This window comes from Cherax quadricarinatus, chromosome 23, assembly GCF_038502225.1.
Source record: "Cherax quadricarinatus isolate ZL_2023a chromosome 23, ASM3850222v1, whole genome shotgun sequence".
In the NCBI taxonomy this organism is placed as follows: domain Eukaryota; kingdom Metazoa; phylum Arthropoda; class Malacostraca; order Decapoda; family Parastacidae; genus Cherax; species Cherax quadricarinatus.
In genome coordinates, this window is record NC_091314.1 from 30,808,322 (window position 1) to 30,833,451 (window position 25,130).

Sequence of the window (25,130 nt, forward strand, 5' to 3'; positions counted from 1 at the left end):
TTTAACGCAAAACTTTTGCCTCGCCACTTGTTAAAAAACTCGCCACATGCGATTCGTCCGGGACGCATCCACATGAGGCCTGAACTACCCTGTGCGTGCCAGTGTTTACAAGTCAGCCAGTGTGCTCGCATCTAAGCATACATTCGGTACATTCCATATTATCACAGCGTTTTTGGTGCTTGTTTCTGCAAAATAAGTCACCATGGGCCCCAAGAAAGCTTCTAGTGCCAACCCTGTAGTAAAAAGGGGGAGAATTAGTATGGAAATTAAGAAAGATTTTGAAGGGTTTGGGGCTAACCCTGAGAAGCCTATGCCAGTTGTGGAATCCATTGTGCCTACTTCAAAAATTAAGGAAATGTGTGCAAAGTGGGTTGAACTGCAAACCTTTATGGATGAAAATCACCCTAACACAGCTATTGCAAGCCGTGCTGGTGACTATTACAATGACAGTGTTGTGGCCCATTTTAGGCAAATCTTAAAGGAATGAGAGGTACAGAGCTCTATGGACAGATTTGTTGTGCAACAGAGGTCCAGTGACTCTCAAGCTGGTCCTAGTGGCATTAAAAGAAGGGAAGTAACCCCAGAAAAGGACTTGCTACCTCAAGTCCTAATGAAGGGGATTCCCCTTCTAAACATTAACAACTTTGACACTCTCCCCTCCTCCCATCCCATCAGTCATCACCAGATCTTCATTAAAGGTAAGTGTCATGTATTCTATTGTTAGTAGAGTACTGCTAACTGTGCATGTCTTCTTCAGTTTGTGTGCATTAAACTTAATATTTCATGTGGTAAAACTTTTTTTTTCATAGTACTTTTGGATGTCTTGCACGGATTAATTTGATTTCCATTATTTCTTATGGGGAAAATTAATTCGCTTTCCGATAATTTTGGCATACGATGAACTCTCATGAACGGATTAATATCGTATACCGGGGGTACACTGTATACATTGTGACCCATTCAGGGGTCACGACAATTATTATGAAGTGTGTGTTTTGTGTGAGCGTGGGGGTGATGCTCACTCGCCGAGAAACAATGCCAGACTGACTCTGAATGTGTCTGTGGGAGGCTTTATGTGTGCACGGCCACTGGGACATGTTCTGTATGACCACCGAAATCCAAGGGAAATCACGAAAACCAAGGCTATATATTGACGAAAAAAGTTGCCGATGACCAAAATTAACGAAAACTGAGACTTGCGAAAACCGAGGGTCCACTGTACTGTCTTAAGAATCTGCGTATGGACTGTGGTCTGCATGTGGCTAAACAAAGAAAGCAGTTGATTATAAATATATGTCATTACTTTTTGTGTACCTGTGCTCATACACAGGTGTTTTGTGTTCTGTTGCTGTGGCAAGTGTGAGCAAAACAGGTCATACAGTGATGGACACAGGCAGCAGTGCAGGTGTTTATCCATGAGGCACAGGTTATAGCTGATGGTGATATTGATGGCAATAATTTGATGGGTGGTTGTGATGTGTATCTGACTGTGGTGTCCTGCTAGGCATGTCTCACAACCTCCTCACTCAGTGTTGTCCAGGGTGGTGGGGAAGGAGAGTGCATGTAGCTGCTCCTCCACCACCTGCCTTCATGCTCTTCTAGGGTTGACAGGCTGAAGTATTGCTTGACTGATTTACAGACTGACTTATTGAATTGACAGACTGATTCACTGATGTACATAAATGTTGGCAAGGGTGATGCAGGTGTCTAGTCGCTTGACAAATAATAACTGCCACAACGAAATTTATTCATAATGGAATAATTGAGATTTAAATAGAATATAGGAAGATAATGGTTTTTATCCCCCTTACCTTCCTCCATTTTTTATTGCAGTTTCTCAGACAATGTATGACATATATGAGTTTACCATTTTCTTCCTAAATATAATAATTTTCCCTCCATACCCTTCCCTTCCATTCTCTGATTCCCTTCCCCCCCATTCCCCCTCTACCTCTCTTCTTCTATTTGACTTCTTTCCCTATATCTGTCTCCCTCTCTCCTCCATTTCTCTCCATTTTTTCCTCCTATAGCCCTTCCTTTCTCTCCCTCTATCCCTTTCTACCCCTCCTTCATTCCCTCTTTTTACACCTTGCTTCCTTCCCTCTGTTTCTCTCTTCTTCTCTTGAAACATGCAACAGTCATACAGGTAATGCTTAAAAAAAGAGTCTTTGCAAAAATTGGGGACTATAAAATATCCATTTTCTACCATACCCTTACCCCATCAGAGCTGGATATTGGAGCACTGACCGTACAATAAAACATTTATACATGTACTTTTGAGATATGTACTGTCCTATAAAATTTCTGAAAAAAAAAATTTTGTCTGAATTTTTGTAGACTTACTCTGGTAATGGGCCTGGAGCATCAGCTCCAACAGTCCTCCTCTTAATCTCCTTAAATCTGTAGCACATGACTCTGCCCTTTACATTTCTTAATGACTGTGCCAGAATTACTGTCATGACAGAGGCTTAGAGGTGGCTGTCTGGTTTGATAGGGGGGGGGGTGAGGAGATTTGTTTGGAACCAGAGTTATTATTATTACTATTTTTATTTGGTGGGGGGCTGAAGCCCTCCAACTAACCCTCGCCACTGTCACTATTCTTAGCCCTGACATCAACACTGCTCTACCCTATATTATGTGGCCCAGGCAAAATTAATTTTTGTTTTTTAATATAATTATCAGCATGCTCAAGTTTTTCTACAGGAGTCAAACATCAGACATTGTTTTAAGTTTCCCATATACAGTGGTACCTCACATTTCGGCCATAATTCGTTCCAGAAGGCTGTTTGAGTGCCGTTACCAAGCGAATTTGTTCCCATAAGGAATAATGTAAATTAGATTAGTCTGTTTCAGACCCCCAAAAATACACTTACAAAAGCACCTACAAAAATACACTTACATAATTGTTCGAGTTGGGAGCCGTTCAAAATTTGAGGTACCATTGTATATTTTCATACTCAAGATTTGCAAATATTTTTGTTATGCTTGAAAATTAACAGTGGTTGCATTAAATTGATTTGGCATTGTCTGAGGGGTCTGAAATTTCTGGTGTAGCCAAAATTTTTTTCCCTGAATTCTTAATTATGCATTTACATGTATTACAATATTTAGTGAAGATCCCTGTAATTTTAACAGGATTAATGTATGTGTGATTATTTTTTTATATCAGAGCTTAAAGTCTTCGACAAACCCTAGTTTGTTCAAGTGTTTCACATAGGTTGTTTCTTCATACATTTTGAAGTGTAATATTTGCATGTGCATTCTTATACTGTACATGTGAGTTTAATTTTTTTATTACTGTAATGAGTTATCAAGTTAGATGTAAATGTACAACATGAATTTGCTCATTGTTCTTGTTACTACACTATGTAATAGCAGTAATTATGAGGCATTTGTTTACTCTTGACAAAGATAATTTAAGGTAGCCATCCCTCGCAGGTTCCACAATATCCAAATAGAGGAGAAGCCAGCAACAAGAGGCACCAGTGTACCTTCTGCAATTACTCCACTTCACTGAAGATAGATTTAACAAAGCACATACGCATTCACACTGGTGAAAGACCGTATTCGTGTCCCTACTGCTCAGCTAGGTTTACTCAGAAAGAAAGTCTGAAACCCCATATTCGAACCCACACTGGAGAGAAGCCTTATGCCTGCCTCAGGTGCCCTTATCGTGCAACTCGGAAGAGTAGTTTGCGGAGTCACATTTTTAGTCGTCATAATGCTGAGAACTAACATACAACTACACACACATTGGCTGATGACCACAGGATGAGTTACAATTTATGCAAATTAATTGTGGAGGGCCATTTGACATGTGAAGTCTGTGCACTTTGGGCAAGTCAGCTATCGAATGAATTTTTTTTTTTTTTTAGTTACCCTACTTTGATGGGGGATGGCAAGTGTGTTACAAAAAACAAGAATGTGCTCTTAGTGGAAGAGAATGGTTTGTGCTTAATCCACATGAGGCTTGGCTCATCATGGAGAATAAAAGTCAGTTCCCTGGGTGGAATAACTCACAAATAACCCACACTTAGATCATTTTTTTAGACATTTCAGTCAGTCACAACTGAGTGAGAGAAAACAAGACCAGCAGACAGGTCAGGAAGAAGGAAGGGAAAGATGGTGGTAGTGATGGTGGTAGTAATAGTAGTAGTAGTAGTAGTGGTGGTGGTGGTGACAGTAGCAGTTACAGTGATGGTAATGTCATAGTAGTGAAGATATTAGTAGAGGTAGTGATGCTGATGGTAGTAGAGGTAGTGGTAGTAGTAATAGTAGTGGAGGTAGTGGTGGTAGTAGTAGTAGAGATAGTGATAGTAGTAGTAGAGGTAGTGGTAGTAGTAGTAGAGGTAGTGGTAGTAGTAGTAGTAGAGGTAGTGATAGTAGAGGTAGTGGTAGTAGAGGTTGTGGAATGTTCTGGGACTAAGATTCATGTTAGGAATGTTCTGGGACTAAGATTCATGTTAGGAATGTTCTGGGACTAAGATTCATGTTAGGCATGTTCTGGTACTAAGATTCATGTTAGGAATGTTCTGGGACTAAGATTCATGTTAGGCATGTTTTGGGACTAAGATTCATGTTAGGAATGTTCTGGGACTAAGATTCATGTTAGGAATGTTCTGGGACTAAGATTCATGTTAGGCATGTTCTGGGACTAAGATTCATGTTAGGAATGTTCTGGGACTAAGATTCATATTAGGAATGTTCTGGGACTAAGATTCATGTTAGGAATGTTGTGTATAGAAGCTTATTCAACAAAATGTCTCCTGTGACAACTAGAAGAAGGATGGCTTTCTAACAATCCCTCAAGGGAGAAGTCTTGATGCCTGTGAGGGGCTGTTGATTCAAGGACTTGGACCAGACTTCCCATTCCTCATTGCCTTTATTTTCCCAGGTGCTGTATGATCCCTATGGGATTAATGCTCCCCCCCAATCAATATAATAATAATAATAATAATAATAATAATAATAATAATAATAATAATAATAATCCTAACATGACAGAAAAGAGTATTGTTAATATCAGGAAGGTGAATGCTCCTTTAAGTGTTCTTTAAGTCTTTTAATATTAATAGTAATATTTTTACCACCACTGCTGCTGCCACAGTCACCACCAGCACCATGAATACCGCAACATCCCCCCCTTCCTCCTTCTTTCTTCATGACCTGTTTTCTTGTCTTCTCTATATTTTCTTCCTCAGTTGTGACTTGATCATATGGTCCAAGATGAACTGAAACAGCATCTAAAGCCCCCCCGCCCCTCCTCTCTCTCTCTGTCATTTATAAATTGACTCATTATCCTGGAAAAGAATGTAGATTTTGTTAATACTATAGTAATTTACTAACAAAATTGTTGAGATTAATTTAGAAATTAATATAAATATTAGGAAAAATAAATAAACTGTTGTCTAAACATTTGGCTGGAGAGCTAAAAAAAATTACAGTTGATAACAAGAAAAACAAATGAAGTTGGCAGTATCATCAATAAATCCATATATAGTACTGTACTGTACAGTAATATTTTATACTGTCTTCTCCTAAAACTGCAGAATATATTTTGAATTTAGAATGATTGAAGTTCTGAACATTTCTGATTAGAAATAAAATTTGGAATTTCAATTTGGAAAAGTATTAATTTGGAGGTTGTCGGGGAGCCAGTGCTTTCCAAAATAATAAACTCAAAGATACTTTTTCTTATTCATAATTTGAAGAAAATATTAAATCCAGATTTCACACAGAAAGTATCTTTAATTCGGAATTAAATTTATAACAAGACAAATGTATCTGATTTCTGTTATTTATAGTTGTTTATAAATTGGACACTTCCTTTCATCCATTAGTCCATTTGAAAGATTACTGTATTAACAACATATTTGCTCATAGCTTGCATACAACTAACTACAGTACTTTAATAGTTTGATGAACAAGTGCAAAAATTAGTAAACTATGTGTATTGGAAGATAATTAACCCTTAAACTGTCCAAACATAGATCTACGTTTTTTCAACATTTGAAAGTATGTAAAAAAATGTAGACCTTTTTTTTTTTTATGTTTGAAAACGTGTAAAAAAACTTTGATCTACTTTTTTTTTTATTTGAAAATATGTAAAAAAAAAACGTAGATCTACTTTTGGAGCGCTATGCATGTGAATGTAGATCTGTTTGGACAGTTTAAGGGTTAAAAGAAATGCATCCTAACAACAAACAATTATTTTAGAAGCACTGTAATGGTGGTGTAGAGAACATCAATACACTTTGACTTTAGTAGGTGGTGATGAGGTTTACATTATAAAATGAGCAGTGTTAAGTGTACAGTATCACTGAAGGTATGGCAGTGTATTTATGCTATTTATTGAATATAGATGATGTATAAAGTACTGGCCACTCAGCTGCACAGTATAAAATTACATTATTGAAAGTGTTTTGCATACATTAGTTACACAAATAACCTGCATGTAGGGGAGAGGAGCTTATGACGATGTTTCAGTCCGACTTGGATCATTTACAGTCACACTTACATTTACAAAGTCTTTGTAAATGGTCCAAGTTGGACCAAAATGTCATTGTAAGCCCCTCTCTCCTATGTGTGGGTTATTTGTGTATTGTTCCAATCAAGGTATTGTGCCTTTTTGTTCTTTATATATTACTTAGTGGTACCATACATTGAGAGAATAATAGACTTGCCATCTACTAAAGAAATGTTCTATTCACCTTTTATACTTCCTTATAGTATAACTTTGTTAGATATATTTGAGTAGAGCAAAGATATTGTTTGTATGCAGATTTTGAAAAACCACTTGGAATAACGATGCCTGATTTTCTTCTGGAACACAAGTAATTTGCAGTAACCAAACCTTTTAGCTCGGCCCTTTTCCACTTCCCCATCACAACTGGAATGATATTTTCTGGGCATTAGTCAGGTCTGACTGCAAAACCTGCCATTTATGAACAACAACAACCATTTGAAAATAAAGTACTGTACAGTATTAACAGGTGTTCCCAAATTTACTAAAAGAAAAATTGACCGAAAACAATATTGTACAGTCAGTGGATAAGCTACAGGGTGGAGAGGCCTTTGTTATGGTGAATGACTTGTTCAGTGTACTGCAAATCTAGGGTAGGTTTCCTCTATAGATAAGAATATTATGATATCAGGAAGGTTTATCAAGGGCAGAATGAAGCCTTAGAAGTTTGTAGCAATGGCCATTTAGTATGATTTACCAATTTAGACAACTTCAAATGGTCACTTCTACCTCTTAACATTGCTGAAGAATACAGGATAGAACATCAATTTACAAGTCCCAGGGATAAACCAGGAGCTTGTAAATGGAAATGCAATGTAAAAAAATCAAGGGAAGTTTCTTCTTAATCAAAAACTATTAAATATGAAGGGCCCATGCCTATCTACCTTTAGAAATTTATTGCAAGTACGTATTACATAAATTCTTTCTTGATTTGATGGGCACACCAGCATCATTACAGACTTTTGCTTCAGCACCCAAATACAGTATCCTTTTTTGACTGTCCCACCTTTAATACAAGTTCTCTTTATAACTTTTTAACTTATGCTGATCTGCTCCATAACTGTGACTTCTCCCTTACTTCTAATCCGTAGATGCCCTTCCCTTCCCTTCCCTTCCCTTCCCTTCCCTTCCCTTCCCTTCCCTTCCCTTCCCCTCCCCTCCCCTCCCCTCCCTCTTTTTTTTTTTTTTTTTTTTTTACACTGGGTTTGACAAGGTTAGGTTAAGGATCCCTAGCTTTATTGACAAGCTATTTACAGGTTAAGGATTTCTAACTTCATTAGCAAGCTAAGAGCTGTTACCTATATCAGCTCATTTGAAAGCATTTTTATTGTTATGAGACATACAAGTAGGGAACAGGATGAAGTTGGAGCCATCAGTGGGCCAGCATTTTCATTTGATCAACTGACTTTATCTCGTTGACATCATTATGCTGTACGAATGTGTTCCATACTCGAGTCATCCTGGGTATATACGATCTCAGATGGAGTGATGTTCTGGGGAAGAGTACAGCCAGAGTGAAGTTGCTGCTTTCTGCCCGTCTTGTGGCATAAAAGCTTGTTTCACGCTCCCCTCGAAGTGGATCCAAGTGTGATACTTTGACAATATTGGCCTTGTACATAACAGTAAGGCCACCCACATACTTCCTGTGTTGAAGGCTCTGCAGAAATGACAGATCTATCCAGGATGGGTCCAGGCGAGAGATGAGACATCTTGCTCTGTTCTCTACTCTGTCAAGCAGTTGCAGATGAGAGGGGGGGGGCAGGCAAACCAAGAAAGTGGGGCATACTCAAGGTGTGAGCGTACTTGTGCCTCGTACAGAATCTTGCAACCCCTACTCTCTCTCTCTCTCACCCTCTCTCACCCTCTCTCACCCTCTCTCACCCTCTCTCACCCTCTCTCTCACCCTCTCTCTCACCCTCTCTCTCTCACCCTCTCTCTCACCCTCTCTCTCACCCTCTCTCTCACCCTCTCTCTCACCCTCTCTCTCACCCTCTCTCTCACCCTCTCTCTCACCCTCTCTCACCCTCTCTCACCCTCTCTCACCCTATCTCTCACCCTCTCTCTCACCCTCTCTCTCACCCTCTCTCACCCTCTCTCTCACCCTCTCTCTCACCCTCTCTCACCCTCTCTCTCTCTCACCCTCTCTCTCTCTCACCCTCTCTCTCTCTCTCACCCTCTCACCCTCTCTCTCTCACCCTCTCTCTCTCACCTTCTCTCTCTCACCTTCTCTCTCTCACCTTCTCTCTCACCTTCTCTCTCTCACCTTCTCTCTCTCACCCTCTCTCACTCTTGGTGTGCAGCACTGAATGACCTACACTGGTTTAGGACTTTCCACAAATGAGTAATAATTTCCTGAGTTTAATTCTTTGAAGAAAAAATGATAAGGTAGGCCTCAAGACTCAGGATGCTTTAATCACGACACTTGGGTGCTTGCTTGCTGTCTGATTGTGAGTGAATATGACAGTTTACTTGCTTCACCTTGTTTACATTCCCTGTGAGGATGGGTCACCTAATTTCTAATTGCTGTGCTTAGTGTAGGGAGATGCAGAAACTCAATTGTTTTTTTAAAGTATTTGCTGAACAAGTGTTCAATCTTGGTAGTTTTTGACTCGAGCATTGAGGATATTATAAATGTAATCCTTTCAGCTGATTATATATTAGCATAATGGTTTATTTATGAAAGACTTTTTCTCTGTAAGGTGCAATGAACTATGAAGACTGTTGTCTGATAGCTGTTTCAGCTTGGGTTCTCATGACAGAGGTCAGATCCAACAACAATATGCAAAATGGGCATGTCCTATAGAAAAATGAAAATGGATGAGGCTAATTGAGCTATGAGAGGGAAGCTTGAATTATTTGTGGTCCAGGAGTCATTTAGACTTGATGTTATTCATAAAGGTTCTGCAAACTGTACACAGAAAGTAACTTTTTAATCTTCAGGATGTTGCAAAAAGACACTCAGCAAGGAAACCTTTTATTACTTATTATTATTTATTGTTAATGAAATGAAAATCTTCATTTCTTTAGAAACATAGAAGTTACAAAAGATGGGTTTATAGCACATCTGGTTAAAATTTTGATACAAATGTGAAACAAATACAATTTAACCCCTAAACAGTCCAAACATATATACGCTCTTACTGCTAGTGCCCCAAATGTATATACATGTTTTAATTTTCCTGCCTCCAAATTTGGCACGATTGGCCTGAGATGCCTGGTCAGCATAGAATGGGTTTTAGCACTCTGTGTGCACCACATTAAAAAAATCTGGGACCACATAGTGCCTTGTGGGAGCACCAGTTAAACTGAGCGCCAGCTCAAGCAAACAGTGGGCAAACACCAAGGATTCACTGATGTAATGTCATATTAACACTTCCCTTTTAAGAGGAAAGTGATGTTAACCCTAAGTTTAGGGTCTGTCTGTCTGTCTCTGTCTATCTGTCTTTGTCTATCTGTCTCTCTATCTCTTGTTATCTGTCTCACAGGTACACACAAATACAGTTATACATAATGTAAATTACCTAGGATAACCTAAAAAAGTCCGAAGAGCCATACTGTGCTTGTAGATATAATGCATATGAATATCTGTTGGTTCACAGTGGCTATCTCTGAGACAGACAGGCATGCAGAGAGATGGAAAGAGACAAGCAAACAGAGAGACAGATAATCAGAGACAGAGATATGAGCTCATCATATGTCATCCCTTATCTCTGCACCCTCGCTGGCGCCCATCAAATGTCATCCCATATCTCATCACTGCCCTCCCGGATGTTTGTCACATTGCTTCAAGGGAGCTTCTTCCTTCTTCTTCCTTCCTTCTTCCTCCTCCTTCTTCTTCTTTTGTACTCCCGTGTATCCAAAACATTGCTGGGACCTATAAATACTTTGTATATATTCCTAGACAATAGTAAATGACGAAGTCAGGTGTAAATGTCCCCCTGTCAATGTGTTTGTGACAATTTGAGTACAATTTCAGTACCTAATATTAGTGTCAGAACAAAGATTGGTTATGAAATGCCAAGAAATACAATAAATTTTAATTATCAGAACATGAAAATTATATAAAGTAATATAAAAATGAGAAAAAATGGCATATCGGCACCACTTCCTCAGGCAGCAGGACTCGATGTTGCCGTCAAGTGAGCATTAAGTGCCAGCTTTGCAGCCTCATATCTCAGTAAGTACTGACCCTAATTTTTTATTTTAATTCTATTACACTTAGAAAATTTTTCTCTGTATTTCATTAAAAAAAAACTATTTTTTTATTTTTCAAAATATTCAGGGCACTGGGGGAAAGAACGTACATATACGTTTGGACCATTTAGGGGTTAAAACAATTACAATTGTATGTTCTAAAGAAAGCCACTTACGCAAAACATTTCAGCCAAACTAATTCTAAAGGTTACTACACTACATAGCATACATGGAATAGTACATAAAAACTGTTATATAAAGCAATGGGAGAGGTGAGGTGCTGCAACATCAGGTCAAGTGCCAATAAAGGAAGTTGGGCGTTGTCAGGACAGGTCACGTGCCATTACAGGTGAGGTCAAAGAGTTAAGTCATGGTATTTTATGCTTATTATGTTGACCAAAGATTATGTATGCTACCACAGACTTGCAGGTCTTCTGGCAAAATACTTTTCCAAGTACAGTAGAACCTTGGTACTCGAACATGTAATTCATTCCAGAAGACTGTTCAAGTGCCGATCCGTTTGAGTATCGAACAGATTCTTTGCAACCAATTTTCTTTTTGGTTTGTTGTTATCACTAATCTTCGTAGGCCCCATGGTGACTAATTTATACAAATAATATAAGCAAGATGCCAAAAAATGCCAAGAAACATGAAATAGTTTAGAGTGAAGTTTGGCAGGTCATGTTTGGTCAAGTGCTGAACTTTGTTTGACTAGGGAGCTGTTCGCATACTGTACTTCCACTGTAATTGAATACCAATGGTTTCTATACATCTTAAATACTCAGAAAACTGCCTCTCTCAGCATAATGATATCACGATCGAAAGCAACAAACTTTCTAGTCTTGATATAATCTCATTCGTCAGAGTTTCTGTTGATCAAATAATAGCATTTCTTCAGAATTTCAACCACACAAGCTTTGACCTTCCTTTTATTCTTATTTGAAGAAGACATACATGGTTCCCCACTTAACCCTTTCAGGGTCCGTCCCGTAGATCTACGGCTTCACGTTGAGTGTCCAAACCGTAGATCTGTACCAAAATTCTAGCGCTGTCAAATTTAGTGCAAAAGCACTCATAGGCCTACATGTGAGAGAACGGGTCTGCGTGGTGAGTGTGCGCCATAAACAAAAAATCTAGGCGCCCGCATAGCATTGTGGGAACGCCGGCTCAGTTACCCTTGTTCACCATGCCTCGTCACAAGTCAGCTCTCACTCCCCGGAAAATTGGGACTCTCCTCTTCCTATCTGATAGTTCAGACAGTGATGGAAGTGGAAATAAAGACAAATTCTATGGCTTTGATCAGTTAGTGACCGAAAGGAATGACCAGGATATCAATAATAGTGCAGAAAACCCTGACGATCCTCAACCTTCTACCTCTGGTGTGGGCACTCGTGACTCACCCTCAGTTGTGCCTCAACGCAAGAGAAAACTAATATTTTCGTGTGGCCAGGCCTATGACTTCAGTAATGATGATGATAGTGACGTGGATTGTGATTTTATTGCACTTGACGATCATTCGAGTAGTGATAGTGAGGAATCATATTCACCAGTGAAGCGTCGGTATGTTCGCCGCCGCATGCGCTCGGGTAGTGTACCCTATGCTGTGCCCAGGGGATGGAGTACATCCTGGAGTACATACTGTGGCCCTACACCAGGTTTAGATAGTGATAGTGAGGATGATGTGGCTACACTTGGCATGGATAGACCACAGGCATCAGTAGATGGTGGTAGTGGTGATGGTAGTGGCACAGCCATGCGTGACTCACCAGCCCAGGCTGGGACCCACGCTGCTGACTCGTCAGTTCAAGGACAAAGCGGAGCGTCAGCCACCAGCCCACCACAACCACAACCACCCGCACAACCAGCCTATGATGTCCAGTATCCACCAGCAAACCGTATCTGGGATTGGCAGCAAAATCCCAATTTTGTTCCCAAGCCCCACCACTTTGATGACTCTCAAAGTGGAATTCTACCTACTTGTCCCCTTGGAACCACGGCCAATGAATTGGAATTCTTTGAATTATTCTTTGACCAGCCATTGATGGAAACTATTGTCAGGGAAAGTAATAAGTATTTTGAGTACACCATGGCAAATACGATGATATCACCACAGTCAAGACTACACAGGTGGAAAGAGACGACTGTTGCAGAAATGTATTTGTTTTTTGCAACAATAATGCTTATGCCTCATGTGTATAAGCATAATATAAAAGCATACTGGTCCACAGATCGGCTAATTTCTACCCCGGTCTTCAGTGAAATCATCCCAGTGAACAGGTTTATCTTACTGTTACATATGTTGCACTTCTCTGACAAAACCAGGCCTGACAGAAGTGACAGGTTATACATGATTAGAAATGTTTTCATGTATCTCAAACAAAAGTTCAGCATACACTTTTATCCATTCAAGAATCTTGTAATTAACGAGTCTTTGATTTTGTTCAAAGGTAGACTGTCGTTCAGGCAGTATATACCGAGCAAGAGGAAACGCTTTGGTATAAAACTGTTTGTACTCTGTGACTGTGACAGTGGCCTGGTATTGGATATTGTTGTATACACGGGAAGTAAAACATTGAAAGATACCAAGATGTTATTGGGTATCTCAGGTGAGGTAGTGAGAAACATGATGGCACCTTATCTTGGTAAGGGGCATACATTATATACCGATAACTGGTACACAAGCCCATTACTCAGTGATTTCATGCGAGTGAACAAGACAGATGTGTGTGGCACAGTGCGTTCTAATCGTAAACATATGCCCAGGCTCAACGAAGGTGCTCGTGGTGATGACGTGCAGGTGTTTACTGCCAATGACATCGTGGCATTATGGTGGCATGACAAACGAGATGTCACATTGTTGACAACCATTCACCGTAATGAAATGCAAGACAGTGGCAAAGTTGATCGAGTGACTAATGAATGTATTCGAAAACCAGTGACAGTGATTGATTATACACAAAACATGCACTTGTTTGACAAATGTGACATGCAGATTGGTTTTGTTGATTGTGTTCGTAAGAGTTACAAGTGGTACATGAAACTTTTCTTCCATCTCATGGACATTTCAATGCTCAATGCATATAATATGCACCAAATAAAGACTGGCAACAGACCACCGTATGGTGAATTTTGTTTGTCTGTTGTCAGACAACTCATAATGAAGTACCAGGTAAGAACACCTGCTATACAACAAGGTCCTCGAATTACTCAGGTTATACCCAAGCGTTTGAGGAGGGAAGGTGATCATTTCATAATACAGCTTCCTTCAACTCAGAAGAAATTTGCTCAGAAGAGATGCATCATCTGTGCACAAACAAAACGACGGCAACAAAGACGCAAAGACACTCGGTTTATGTGTGAGGAATGTAAGGTGCCTCTGTGCATGGTGCCTTGTTTCAAGGAGTTCCACAAGCTCCAGCAGTTCTAAAACCATGTCCAGTGATTGTAAATATGTAAATATATGATAGAACATTAGTATTATACAAGATTTGTGCATGTTTATTGTAATAAACAACAGTGGTAAACAATAATATGATAATAACTTTAGTGCGGTTATTGTGTTCGATACATTGAGTTTATATATATACATTATATACATTATTGGTCTCTCAGGTCCCAAATGTTAGTAGGAAAAGAAAAAAATTGGAAAAGAAAAGAAAATACTATAAAAACCGCTAAATAAAGTAATGCGCGTATGTGGAATTCGTTTTGGGCAAACTTCTTGGCACTGTATCTCGGTAAGTACTGATCAGAATTTTTTTTTTTTGTCTTATTACCTTCACAAAAATATGCTCTTTAATTCTGTAAGAAAAAATTATTTTTTTTTTTTTTTTCAAAATTTCTTGGACCCTGGAGCACCGCTTCAGATTTTGGCCTTGGACCCTAAAGGGGTTAAGTGTGGTCTTAGCTAACATTTACCTAGAGCACCTAGAAAGAGACTGGTTGAAAAATATTTACTGCCTTCTGACTGAGATACATTGGTGTCATTTTGGTCATTATACCCTGACACTTCAGTTTTATTAACTCATCCAAGTTGAACCCTCAGTTCAATTCACTTTGGAAAAAGGGAAGGATGATTCATTACCCTGTTGGACATCCTTCTCATTAGGAGTGGCAATCATTTCACATTTAATGTCAATAGAAAGCCTGTGTGCAAGAATGACGTGATTCATTGTTTACTCACACTATCTTTAAGTTACGATCTCGTAACTATAAAAGGAGTAATCATAGGTTTTTCCTTATGTGTCCTCCTGATTTGCAGCAATGAATCCCAACAACACATACAAATACATGTATATATATCGAAGAAACTTTCTCCACTTTCAGATTTTCTCTCCACATCATCCATTCCTGCATGTACTATTCACTCCACATCCAAAGAAGACATAATGGTTGAGGGGAGATTAATAGCTCCAACCAGACCTATGGCAGTAGCCATAACCCCCCCAACTCCAGAAAGCCAACATAAGCTTTGCTGTATTCTCTGCCAAAACACTCTTAAGTCCTTACTAAAACACCTCACTTCAGCAAGTATAGAGAATAGTACCTTGTGTTTGGGATTACTTTTATGCAGGAGAGACAGCAAAGGATTTAGATACTGGATTTAAAAAACACAAGTATGCAGAATGGGTGATACACACAATATATCTAATACAGTGGTACCTCGAGTTACAAACTTAATTCATTCCGGAAGGCTGTTCGAGTGCCGATACTGAACGAATTTGTTCCCATAAGGAATAATGTAAATTAGATTAGTCTATTTCAGACCCCCAAAAATACACTTACAAAAGCACTTACAAAAATGCACTTACATAATTGTTTGAGTTTAGACCTGTTCGAAACTCGAGGTACCACTGTACACTACAGTACATATTCACACATTATGAATTGGAAAAATGCACATCCTGTTTACAAAACTAAATGTAGGTGTCTTGAGGCTGCCACCATCTACCTCATCAACACCCTAAAATAAAAACAGTGGATCCTCAGTGTTCATTTTTAATCTGTTCCAGAGAGTCAGACGAAAACTGAAGCAATATTTCCCATAAGAAATACGTAATGTAAATCCAAATACAGTGGTCCCTCAATAATTGTCTGGCCTGAAAGTCGTCCATTTCGGAAATAGTCCTGTTTTTTCGTCTAAATATTGGCTCACAAATGGTCCGGTAACTTGCTAATAGTCCTTCGTCCCGGACGCATACTCACGCTCTGAGCCGCCTGGGCCTTTCCTTCCCAGCCAGTGTGCCATTGTTTACCAGTGAGCAACGGTCCCTTCACGTGCTCCAGCGAAATATTTCATAATATTCCATTTATTTTAGTGCTTGCAAGTTATTTAAGTGCTAAATAAGCTACCATGGCTCCAAAGAAAGCTCCTAGTGCCAAGCCTTTGGTAAAGAAGGTGAGAAATATGATTGAATTTAAGAAAAACATCATTGAACAATATGATAGTGGCATACGTGTGGGCGAACTGGCCAGGATGTATAACAAATCCCGTACAACCATATCTTCCATCATAGCCAAGAAAAAGGAAATCAAGGACGCTGTTGTTGCAAAGGGGGTAAATATGCTGACAGAAATGAGATCACCAGTACTCGAAGATGTTGAAAAGTTATTATTGGTGTGGATAAATGAGAAACAATTAGCAGAAGATAGTCTTATGACGTCGCTTATTTGTGAAAAGGCTAGGCAGTTGCATGACGATTTGGTAAAAAAATTGCCTGCAACTAGTGGTGATGTGAGTGAATTTAAGGCCAGCAAAGGCTGGTTTGAGAGATTTAAGAAGCGTACTGGCAAACACAGTGTGGTAAGGCATGGTGAGGCTGCCAGTTCGGACCACAAGGCGGCTGAAAAATATGTGCATGAATTCAAGGAGTACATAAACAGTGAAGGACTGAAACCTGAACAAATGTTCAGTTGTGATGAAACAGGCCTCTTTTGGAAGAAAATGCCAAAGAGGACCTACATTACTCAGGAGGAAAAGGCGCTGCCAGGACACAAGCCTATGAAAGACAGGCTGACGCTAATGTTCTGTGCTAATGCTAGTGGGGATTTCAAAGTGAAGCCGTTACTAGTGTTAAATTCTGAAAATCCCAGAGTGTTCAAGAAAAACAATGCTATGAAGAGTAAATTGTGTGTGTTTTGGAGATCTAATAGTAAGGCATGGGTCACAAGGGACATTTTCGTCGAGTGGTTCAATGAAGTGTTTGGCCCTAGTGTGAAGAATTACTTCTTGGAAAAGAAATTGGATCTCAAGTGCCTCCTAGTAATGGACAATGCACCTGCTCATCCTCCAAACTTGGATGACCTAATTCTGAAGGAGTTTGGGTTCATCACAGTAAAGTTCTTGCCCCCAAATACCACTCCTCTCCTTCAGCCCATGGACCAGTAAGTCATTTCAAACTTTAAAAAACTACACCAGAGCAATGTTTGAAAGGTGCTTGAATTTGACCTCGGACACTCACTTGACCCTACGAGATTTTTGGAAAGAACACTTCAGTATTCTCCATTGCGTATGCCTTATAGGTAAGGCTTGGGAGGGAGTGACTACCAGGACTTAGAACTCTGCTTGGAGAAAATTGTGGCCAGATTGTGTCCACAAGAGGGATTTTGAAGGGTTTGAGGCAGCCCCTGATGAGCCTATGTCAGTTGTAAACTCTATTGTTGCACTGGGGAGTTCCATGGGGTTGGATGTGAGTTTGGAGGATGTGGAAGAGTTGGTGGAGGACCAGAACTAAGAGCTTACCACTGAGGAGCTGCAAGAGCTTCAGCAGGAAGAGCAACAGATCGCTGCTCAGAATTTTGCTGCAGAGGAGGAGGAAGACAGATAGAGGAAGGTGCCTTCTTCAGAAATTAAGGAGATTTTTGAAATGTGAGGTAGGATGGAAAGATTTATGGAGAAACATCACCCAGAGAAGGATGTTGCAAGCCATATCAGCAACTTGTACAGTGACAGAGTCTTGGCCCATTTTAGGGAAGTTTTAAAGAGACGCCAGAAACAGAGCTCTCTGGGCAGTTTTTTGCGAGACAGGACTCCAGTGACTCTCAAGGTGGTCCTAGTGGCATTAAGAAACAGAGAAGAGAAGTAACCCCAGAAAAGCAATTGGAACCCGAGGTGTTGATGGAAGGGGATTCCCCTTCCAAACAGTAAATCATCCAATCTGTCTCCTTCTCCAGTCTTCCATACACAAAGAAGAATCGCCAATAAAGGTAGTAAGTGTTATTCTGTTAATGTTTAATTCATCATGTGCCACTGTATTGTTTATGTACTACATCTATATTTCATGTAAAAAAATTTTTTGTTTTAATACTTCTGGGTGTCAGGAATGGATTAATTGAATTTACATTATTTCTTATGGTGAAAATTGATTCGTAAATCGTCCATTTCGATAATAGTCTCACTTCCAGGAACGGATTATGGACGATAATTAAGGGACCACTGTAATCCATTCCAAACACCTAAAAATATTAACAAAAAATACATTTTTTAGAGAATAAATATAGTTTTACTTACAGAAAACAATGAGAAATAAATATAAATGACTAATTTTAATGATAAATGAACATTTAACATCACACTTAACTTTATTGAAGACTTGTTGGCATATGGAATATGGCGAGGAGGGGAGAGGGAAGAGAGGTTATTGTTTGGAAGGGGAATCCCCTTCCATAAGAACTTCAAGTATAAAGGCCCTATCCAGGGTTACTTCCCTTTGTCTTTTTCTGGCACCAGGACCAGCTTCAGAGTCACTGTACTCTTGTCGCACAAAAAAGTTTTTCCAGAGAGCTCTGTTTCTGGCGTCTCTTTAAGATTTGCCTATAATAGGACAAGGCATTGTCATTGAACATGTTGCAGACACGGCCTGCAACAGCTTTGTTAGGGTGATATATCTCCACAAAACTTTGCACCTCACTCCATTTTGCACAAATGTCCTTAATTGCTGAAGAAGGCACATTCTCCCCTCTCTCTCCTTCCTCCTCTGAAGCAATTTCCTCAGCTGTGGTCTCTTGCTGTTCCAGTTGAAGGTCTTGCATCTCTTCAGTGGTTAGCTCTTCCCTGTGGTCCTCCACCAACTCTTCCACATCTTGGCCACTCATATCCAACTCCATGGACTTCTCCAGTGCCACAATAGATTCCACAACAGGTGTAGGGTTGTCAGGGTCAGCCTCAAACCATTCAAAATCCTTCTGGAGGACACATTCTGGCCACAATTTTCTCCAAGCCCCATAGTGGCTCATTTAGCAGTCACACACAAAAAACACTAGATTATTATATGTTTCGTATGAACACACAGGGTAATGTTCACTTGCCAAGAAACAATGTCACACTGACTCAGAATGCGTGCATGGGAGGCTTTGTGTGTGCATGGCAGGCAGACACGTTTGGTGCGGTGGATGAAAGCCGAGGTGAGGAATGAAAACGGAGAAAATATTTTGACGAGAAAAGCCGTCGATAACAGAAATCAACAAAAACGGTGGCAAACGAAATCCGAGGTTCTGCTGTAGCTGTATGTACATATTGTCTAGGCCCATTACACAAATTATTTTAGATCAACTTATTAGAGAAATTGCAACAACCTGACCCTCTGCCCGGCATCACTTAAACATCACCTGTAGCAGCACCTGACCTGACCAACCATCACCTTATCTGGCCTGGCAATACACGACCTCTCCTGGTGGCACCTCACCTCTCCCATGTGCTTTATGTACCACTTTTTTTATGAATCCCATGTATGTATTACATTGCAAAGTAATGCAGTATTAATAATAGGCTTCTCTGCTGAAAGTGTTCTTTTTGCTACATACTGTTGGCTCATAGCTATTCATTTACTTTACAATATATACATTAATGAAAAGTTTGGTTAGTCATTGTTTTAAGGATAGTAATTATGCACCATGTGCTCATCATTGAACATATCATACAGATCTGAGAAGAGCAAAGTTATTTTATGTAGTATTTAGTAGAGTATATTTTATTTTGATTTTTAAGGTTGGCATTTATTAACAGTAAACCCTCGATATAACGGACTTTTAAATTTGCTGTATAGACAACATTCACTGGTTGAATTGTACTTTTAACTTCTATATTTTCAATGTTTATTGCAGTATATCTGTAAATTGTGTACACTACTGTAGTGGGTACACAGTAGAGTGCTGTAGTAATTTTTTTTTTTTGCTATTCTGATTTAATGGACACTTGAACAATCTCACCCCCCATCCCCCTGCCCCTCCATTAGTCCATTATATCAAGAATTTACTGTGTTGTCATCTCGAACATATCAGTGTGTTTGTTTCCATATTTGTTTTCTATTGTACAGTATTGTATGCCTAAATACTAAGTCACTGCTTTGTACTGTCTATTTTCTTTGATGGTCCACATTATATTCTTACATTTTAAATTAAGAGTGTAATTTGGCACACTTTTATATGCTTGGAAGGAATAACGGGGTACCTAAAATATGATTGAGGTTGATAAAGAATTTTTTTAAATAATAGTTTACTAAATGCCAGTCTGCTGTAATGAACATATGGGACACAATCATCTGTTGCAGTAAAGTTCTTGTGGGAAAATAGATTCAGAGTAACAAGCATCTTGTTTGTAAGTTGTAGCACCAGGCACATAACTCATTTGTTAGTTGGGGACTCTCTGTAAGTTCTTTTATAAAGTATGAGGGGGTGAATTGTGAGTACATCCATGTACAATGCTGGTTTACCAATTTAAGAATATTTGTGGTATTGCACTGGCAAGGAGACATGCTGATAAACCCTAATTATTAAAGGGTCATTTTCCTTTACTATTGAGTCTTTGTGTGTGTCTATATGAACCCTTTCAGGGTCGAGACCCCTGATCTCAAACGTGCTCGCAGGGTTGAAGAATTTTCAAAAAAAAAAAAAAATAGTTATTTTTTCTTATAAAATGATAGAAAATCAACAGTGATTTCATTCACTTTGAGCCCTATTTTCTGCCAATTTCATGGTTCCAGTCAACCAAACTCAACTACTTCACTAGTATTCCTTCTATTCTATCAACTGAGTACAAGCAACTGCCCATATACCTATTTGAACTACCCAATAAAATGATCAGAAGTCTGTAATTTGGCCAGTTTCACACAAAATTCAAATATTGACAATTGAAAAACAGGGCACAGAATAAAGTGTAGACATTCCTGGAACTAAAAAAAAAAAATTCCTCTGTTCACCAGTTATGTTCCTAGGCCTCTCTTATATTATGCTTGCTTTCCATTTTGAATTTTTATTCACATAAAAAATAGAAGATTTACTGTTATACAGAATACTGTATAACAGTAACTGACATAATTGTATAATGTCAGTGTATTCCTAAATGTGTATAAGACTGGCCAGTTGGACAAGTATTGGATTATTGGCAAAAACCAAACATTTCTGCTACTTTGAGGTCAATTTCAAGCCACTTCAGTCCTGAAACCAATCAAAATCATCTCTTATTTCTATAACATATCTTACATTCTATCAAATGAAACGAAGAAACTGAGAATACAACCATAAAAACCATGTGAAAATTTATTTATTTATTTATAATTTGAGCACACTTACAGAGGTACAAAAAAAATACAGATAAGAGCAGCATGCCAAAGCCACTTATACTATGCATAGCATTACGGGCTGGCTTAAAATTAACTTAAGATTAACTAAGCAATGATGAAATCAGTGAAAAACATTAATGTAAACTGATTACTATAAAGCACAAGTGAGTATTACAAAGACAGGTCATATGGTTGCATGCATTGTTATAAATTCAGTAGAATGGAGTATTCTGTTAGGTAGTGTATTTAAAAAATAATAAAGTTAGATTGGGTTTTAGGTTTAACACTGCAAAGTTGTTGTTTTCAACCAAAAACACGGTTGCAGTTTTTTTTCCCATTATGCACTGCTAGCTGCAGGTGTTTTTAATTTGGTAGGTACATTTGGTAGGTACTACCATCCTACCAAATGAGTGTGAAACATAATCCTGTACATAATTGTTGTGCATCACTGTAGGATTGCTGGTCTCTTTTTCTGTCTCATAGACAAACCTGCAAGGTTGCAGATATGTCTTGCTACTTCTACTTACACTTAGGTCACACTACACATGCATAAACAAGCATATACAGTGGACCTTCATTTTTCGTAATTAATCCGTTCCAGAGAGTGTGACTATTATCGAAATTGACATTTTGCGAAGCCATTTTCCCCTTAAGAAATGATGTAAAAACAATTAATCTGTTCCAGACACCGAGAAGTATTAAAACAAAAATTTTATTTACATGAAATATAGATGTACATACACAAAACAATGAGACATGATGAATGAAACATTAACAGCATAACACTTAACTTTATTGGCGATCCTTCTTAGTGTATAGAAGACTGGAGGAGGAGAGAGATTGGATTATTTACTGTTTGGAAGGGGAATCTCCTTCCATAAAGACTTCAGGTACCAAGTCCTTTTCTGGGGTTACTTCTCTTCTTTGTTTTTTAATGTCTCTAGGACCAGCTTGAGAGTCACTGCACACCTGTGGCACTAAATACTTGTCCAGAGAGCTCTGTTTCTGGCATCTCTAAAACTTCCCTAAAATGGGCCAAGACTTTGTCACTGTACATGTTGCCGACATGGCTTGCAACAGCTTTGTCAGGGTGATGTTTCTCCATAAATCTTTCCATCCTACTCCACATTTCAAAAATCGCCTTAATTTCTGAAGAAGGCACCTTCTTCCATCTCTCTCCCTCCTCTTCTGAAGCAATATTCTGAGCTGTGGTCTCTTGCTGTTCCAGCTGAAGCTCTTGCAGCTCGTCAGTGGTTAACTTTTCATTATGGTCCTCCACCAACTCTTCCACATCCTCCAAACTCACATCCAACCCCATGGAACTCCCCAGTGCAACAATAGAGTTTACAACTGACATAGGCTCATCAGGGGCTGCCTCAAACCCTTCAAAATCCCTCTTGTGGACACAATCTGGCCACAATTTTCTCCAAGCAGAGTTCAAAGTCCTGGTAGTCACTCCCTCCCAAGCCTTACCTGTAAGGCTTATGCAATGGAGGATACTGAAGTGATCTTTCCAAAACTCTCTTAGGGTCAAGTGAGTGTCTGTGGTCACATTAAAACACCTTTGAAACATTACTTTGGTGTAGAGTTTTTTAAAGTTTGATTTTTGCCAATGTTCAAAAGTAAACAAATCATGCCACGCGTCCAATGCACGTCAACTAGTGAGTCTAATATTCTTTCACAAGTGCGCTGATATTATTTATACCATTTCTACACTGCAGATGAAAGAATGGGTCTATGTGGTCAGTGTGCACAGTATAAAAAAATCCTGCAGCACACAGTGCTTAATGAAAAAAAAAAACTCCGACCATGGTTTTGGATTAAAACAGCAACTTTGCAGTGTATTTTCGTATGGTATTTATGGTTGTATTATAGTTTTCCTGGTCTCATTTTATTGAATGGAAGACATATTACAGAAGTTGAGATGATTTTGATTGGTTTCACAATGAAAAGTACCTTGAAACTGAGCAGAAATGTTTGATTTTTGCCAATGTTCAAAAGTGAACAAATCATGCCACGCATCCAATGCACGTCAACTAGTGAGTCTAATATTCTTTCGCAAGTGCGCTGATATTATTTATACTATTTCTACACTAATGCAGTAGTCTGCATAACAGTAAATCTTCTATTTTTTGTGAGAATAAAAATTCAAATTGGAAAGCAAAAGAAATGTAAGAGGGGTCTGGGGATGTGACTAATGAACAGAGAAAAATGTTATTTTAGTGCCAGGAATGTCTGTCTTGTTTATTCTGGACCCTATTTGGAAATTGGCATCTTTTGAGATTTGTGTGAAATTGGCAAAATTGCTAAATTCTGACCACTTTATTGGATAGTTCAAATTGGTAAATGGAGTTCTAGCGAAATAGTTATGATTTTTTTTGACTGGTACATTGGAATTGGCCGAAAATAGGGCTCAAAGTGGGCAAAATTGCCAATGCGTAAACATTGTTGAGACCGCTAACGTCGCGAGACCATAATTCTGTAAGTTTTCCATCAAATTTCATACTTTTGATGTCATTATAATAGGGAACAGATTCTCTATCATTTCATAAGAAAAATAATTTTTATTTTATTTTTTTTGAAAAATTTTCAAAGGTAATAAAACAAAAAGTACAAAATTTGATTGAAAATTAATGAAATTACACTTGTGAATTTTGCTGCATCAGCAATATTTACACATCGGCGATTTTGCCGACTTTGACTCCAGCCTTTGCTGGCCTTAAATTCACAAATATCAGTACTCGTTGCAGGCAATTTCTTTATGAGATCGTCTTGCAACTGCCTAGCCTTTTCACAAATAAGTGACTGCATAAGACTATCTCCTGCTAATTGTTTCTCATTGATCCACACCAACAGTAACTTCTCAACATCTTCAAGTACTGGTGCTCTCATTTTTGTCAGCATATTTACCCCCTTTGCAACAACAGCTTCTTTGATTTCCTTTTTCTTGGCCACGATGGAAGCTATGGTTGTATGGGGTTTCTTATATATCCTGGCAAGTTCTGCCACATGTATGCCACTTTCATATTGTTCAATGATGTTCTTCTTGAATTCATTCATTTTTCTCACCTTCTTTATCAAAGGCATGGCACTAGGAGCTTTCTTTGGAGCCATGGTAGCTTATTTAGCAGTTGCAAGCACTAAAATGAATGGAATATCATGAAATATTTCCTATGAACATGTGAGGGGATGGTCACTCACTGGTAAACAATGGCACACTGGCTGGGAATGGAGTGTGAGGCGGCTCAGGGCCATGCGTACGCGTCCGAGATGAATGACTATTTGTGAGTCAAACAAAGATTCGCAAGTCAATGTTTTGATGAAAAAAGTTACGATTTCCAAAAATTATGACTTTTGAGCCTTACGAAAAACAAGGATCCACTGTATATACTAACCCCTCTGGTTTTCTTCTGTTTTCTTCCTAGTTCTTGTTCTTGTTTATTTCTGCATATCTCCATGGGGACGTGGAACAGGATTTTTCCTCTGTAAGCTATGCATGTCGTAAGAGGCGACTAAATACCGGGAGCAATGGGCTAGTAACCCTTTCTCCTGTATAAATTACTGAAAGCAAGGAAAAGAAAAACTTTGACTGTCGAAAGGCCCAATCCTGAAGTGTCTCCTGGTGTCGCAAAATATTCGAAAAAGAAAAAATTATTTTTTTCATATGAAAATGTTAAGATTATTTTTCTGATTGTTTTAGTCCCAAAAAAAAAATTTCCCATCAGAACTTACTGAGATATAGAGGCGTGAAGTTTGCTGCAAATGATCTGTGAACGGCAACAGCGGCGACTGCCGCTCACCCGGTAAACTTTGATTTACTTGTATTTGATGATTTCTTTTTTTTTTTTTTCACT

The 25,130-nt window shown here is 38.8% G+C and overlaps 1 protein-coding gene across 7 annotated transcripts in view; it reads left to right on the forward strand.

Moving 5' to 3' along the window:
• Positions 1 to 25,130, forward strand: part of LOC128685720 (GDNF-inducible zinc finger protein 1) — a 464,801-nt gene that overhangs the window by 340,620 nt on the left and 99,051 nt on the right. The window contains exon 6 of one of the 7 annotated variants that reach the window (XM_070088049.1): positions 3,439 to 7,675. The exons of the other annotated variants lie outside the window; for them this stretch is intronic. Within the exon in view, the coding sequence (XP_069944150.1) occupies positions 3,439 to 3,735 (297 nt within the window). The 3' untranslated portion in view covers positions 3,736 to 7,675. Of the gene's footprint in view, positions 1 to 3,438; positions 7,676 to 25,130 lie in introns of those variants that run through there. 7 annotated transcript variants of the gene reach the window in all.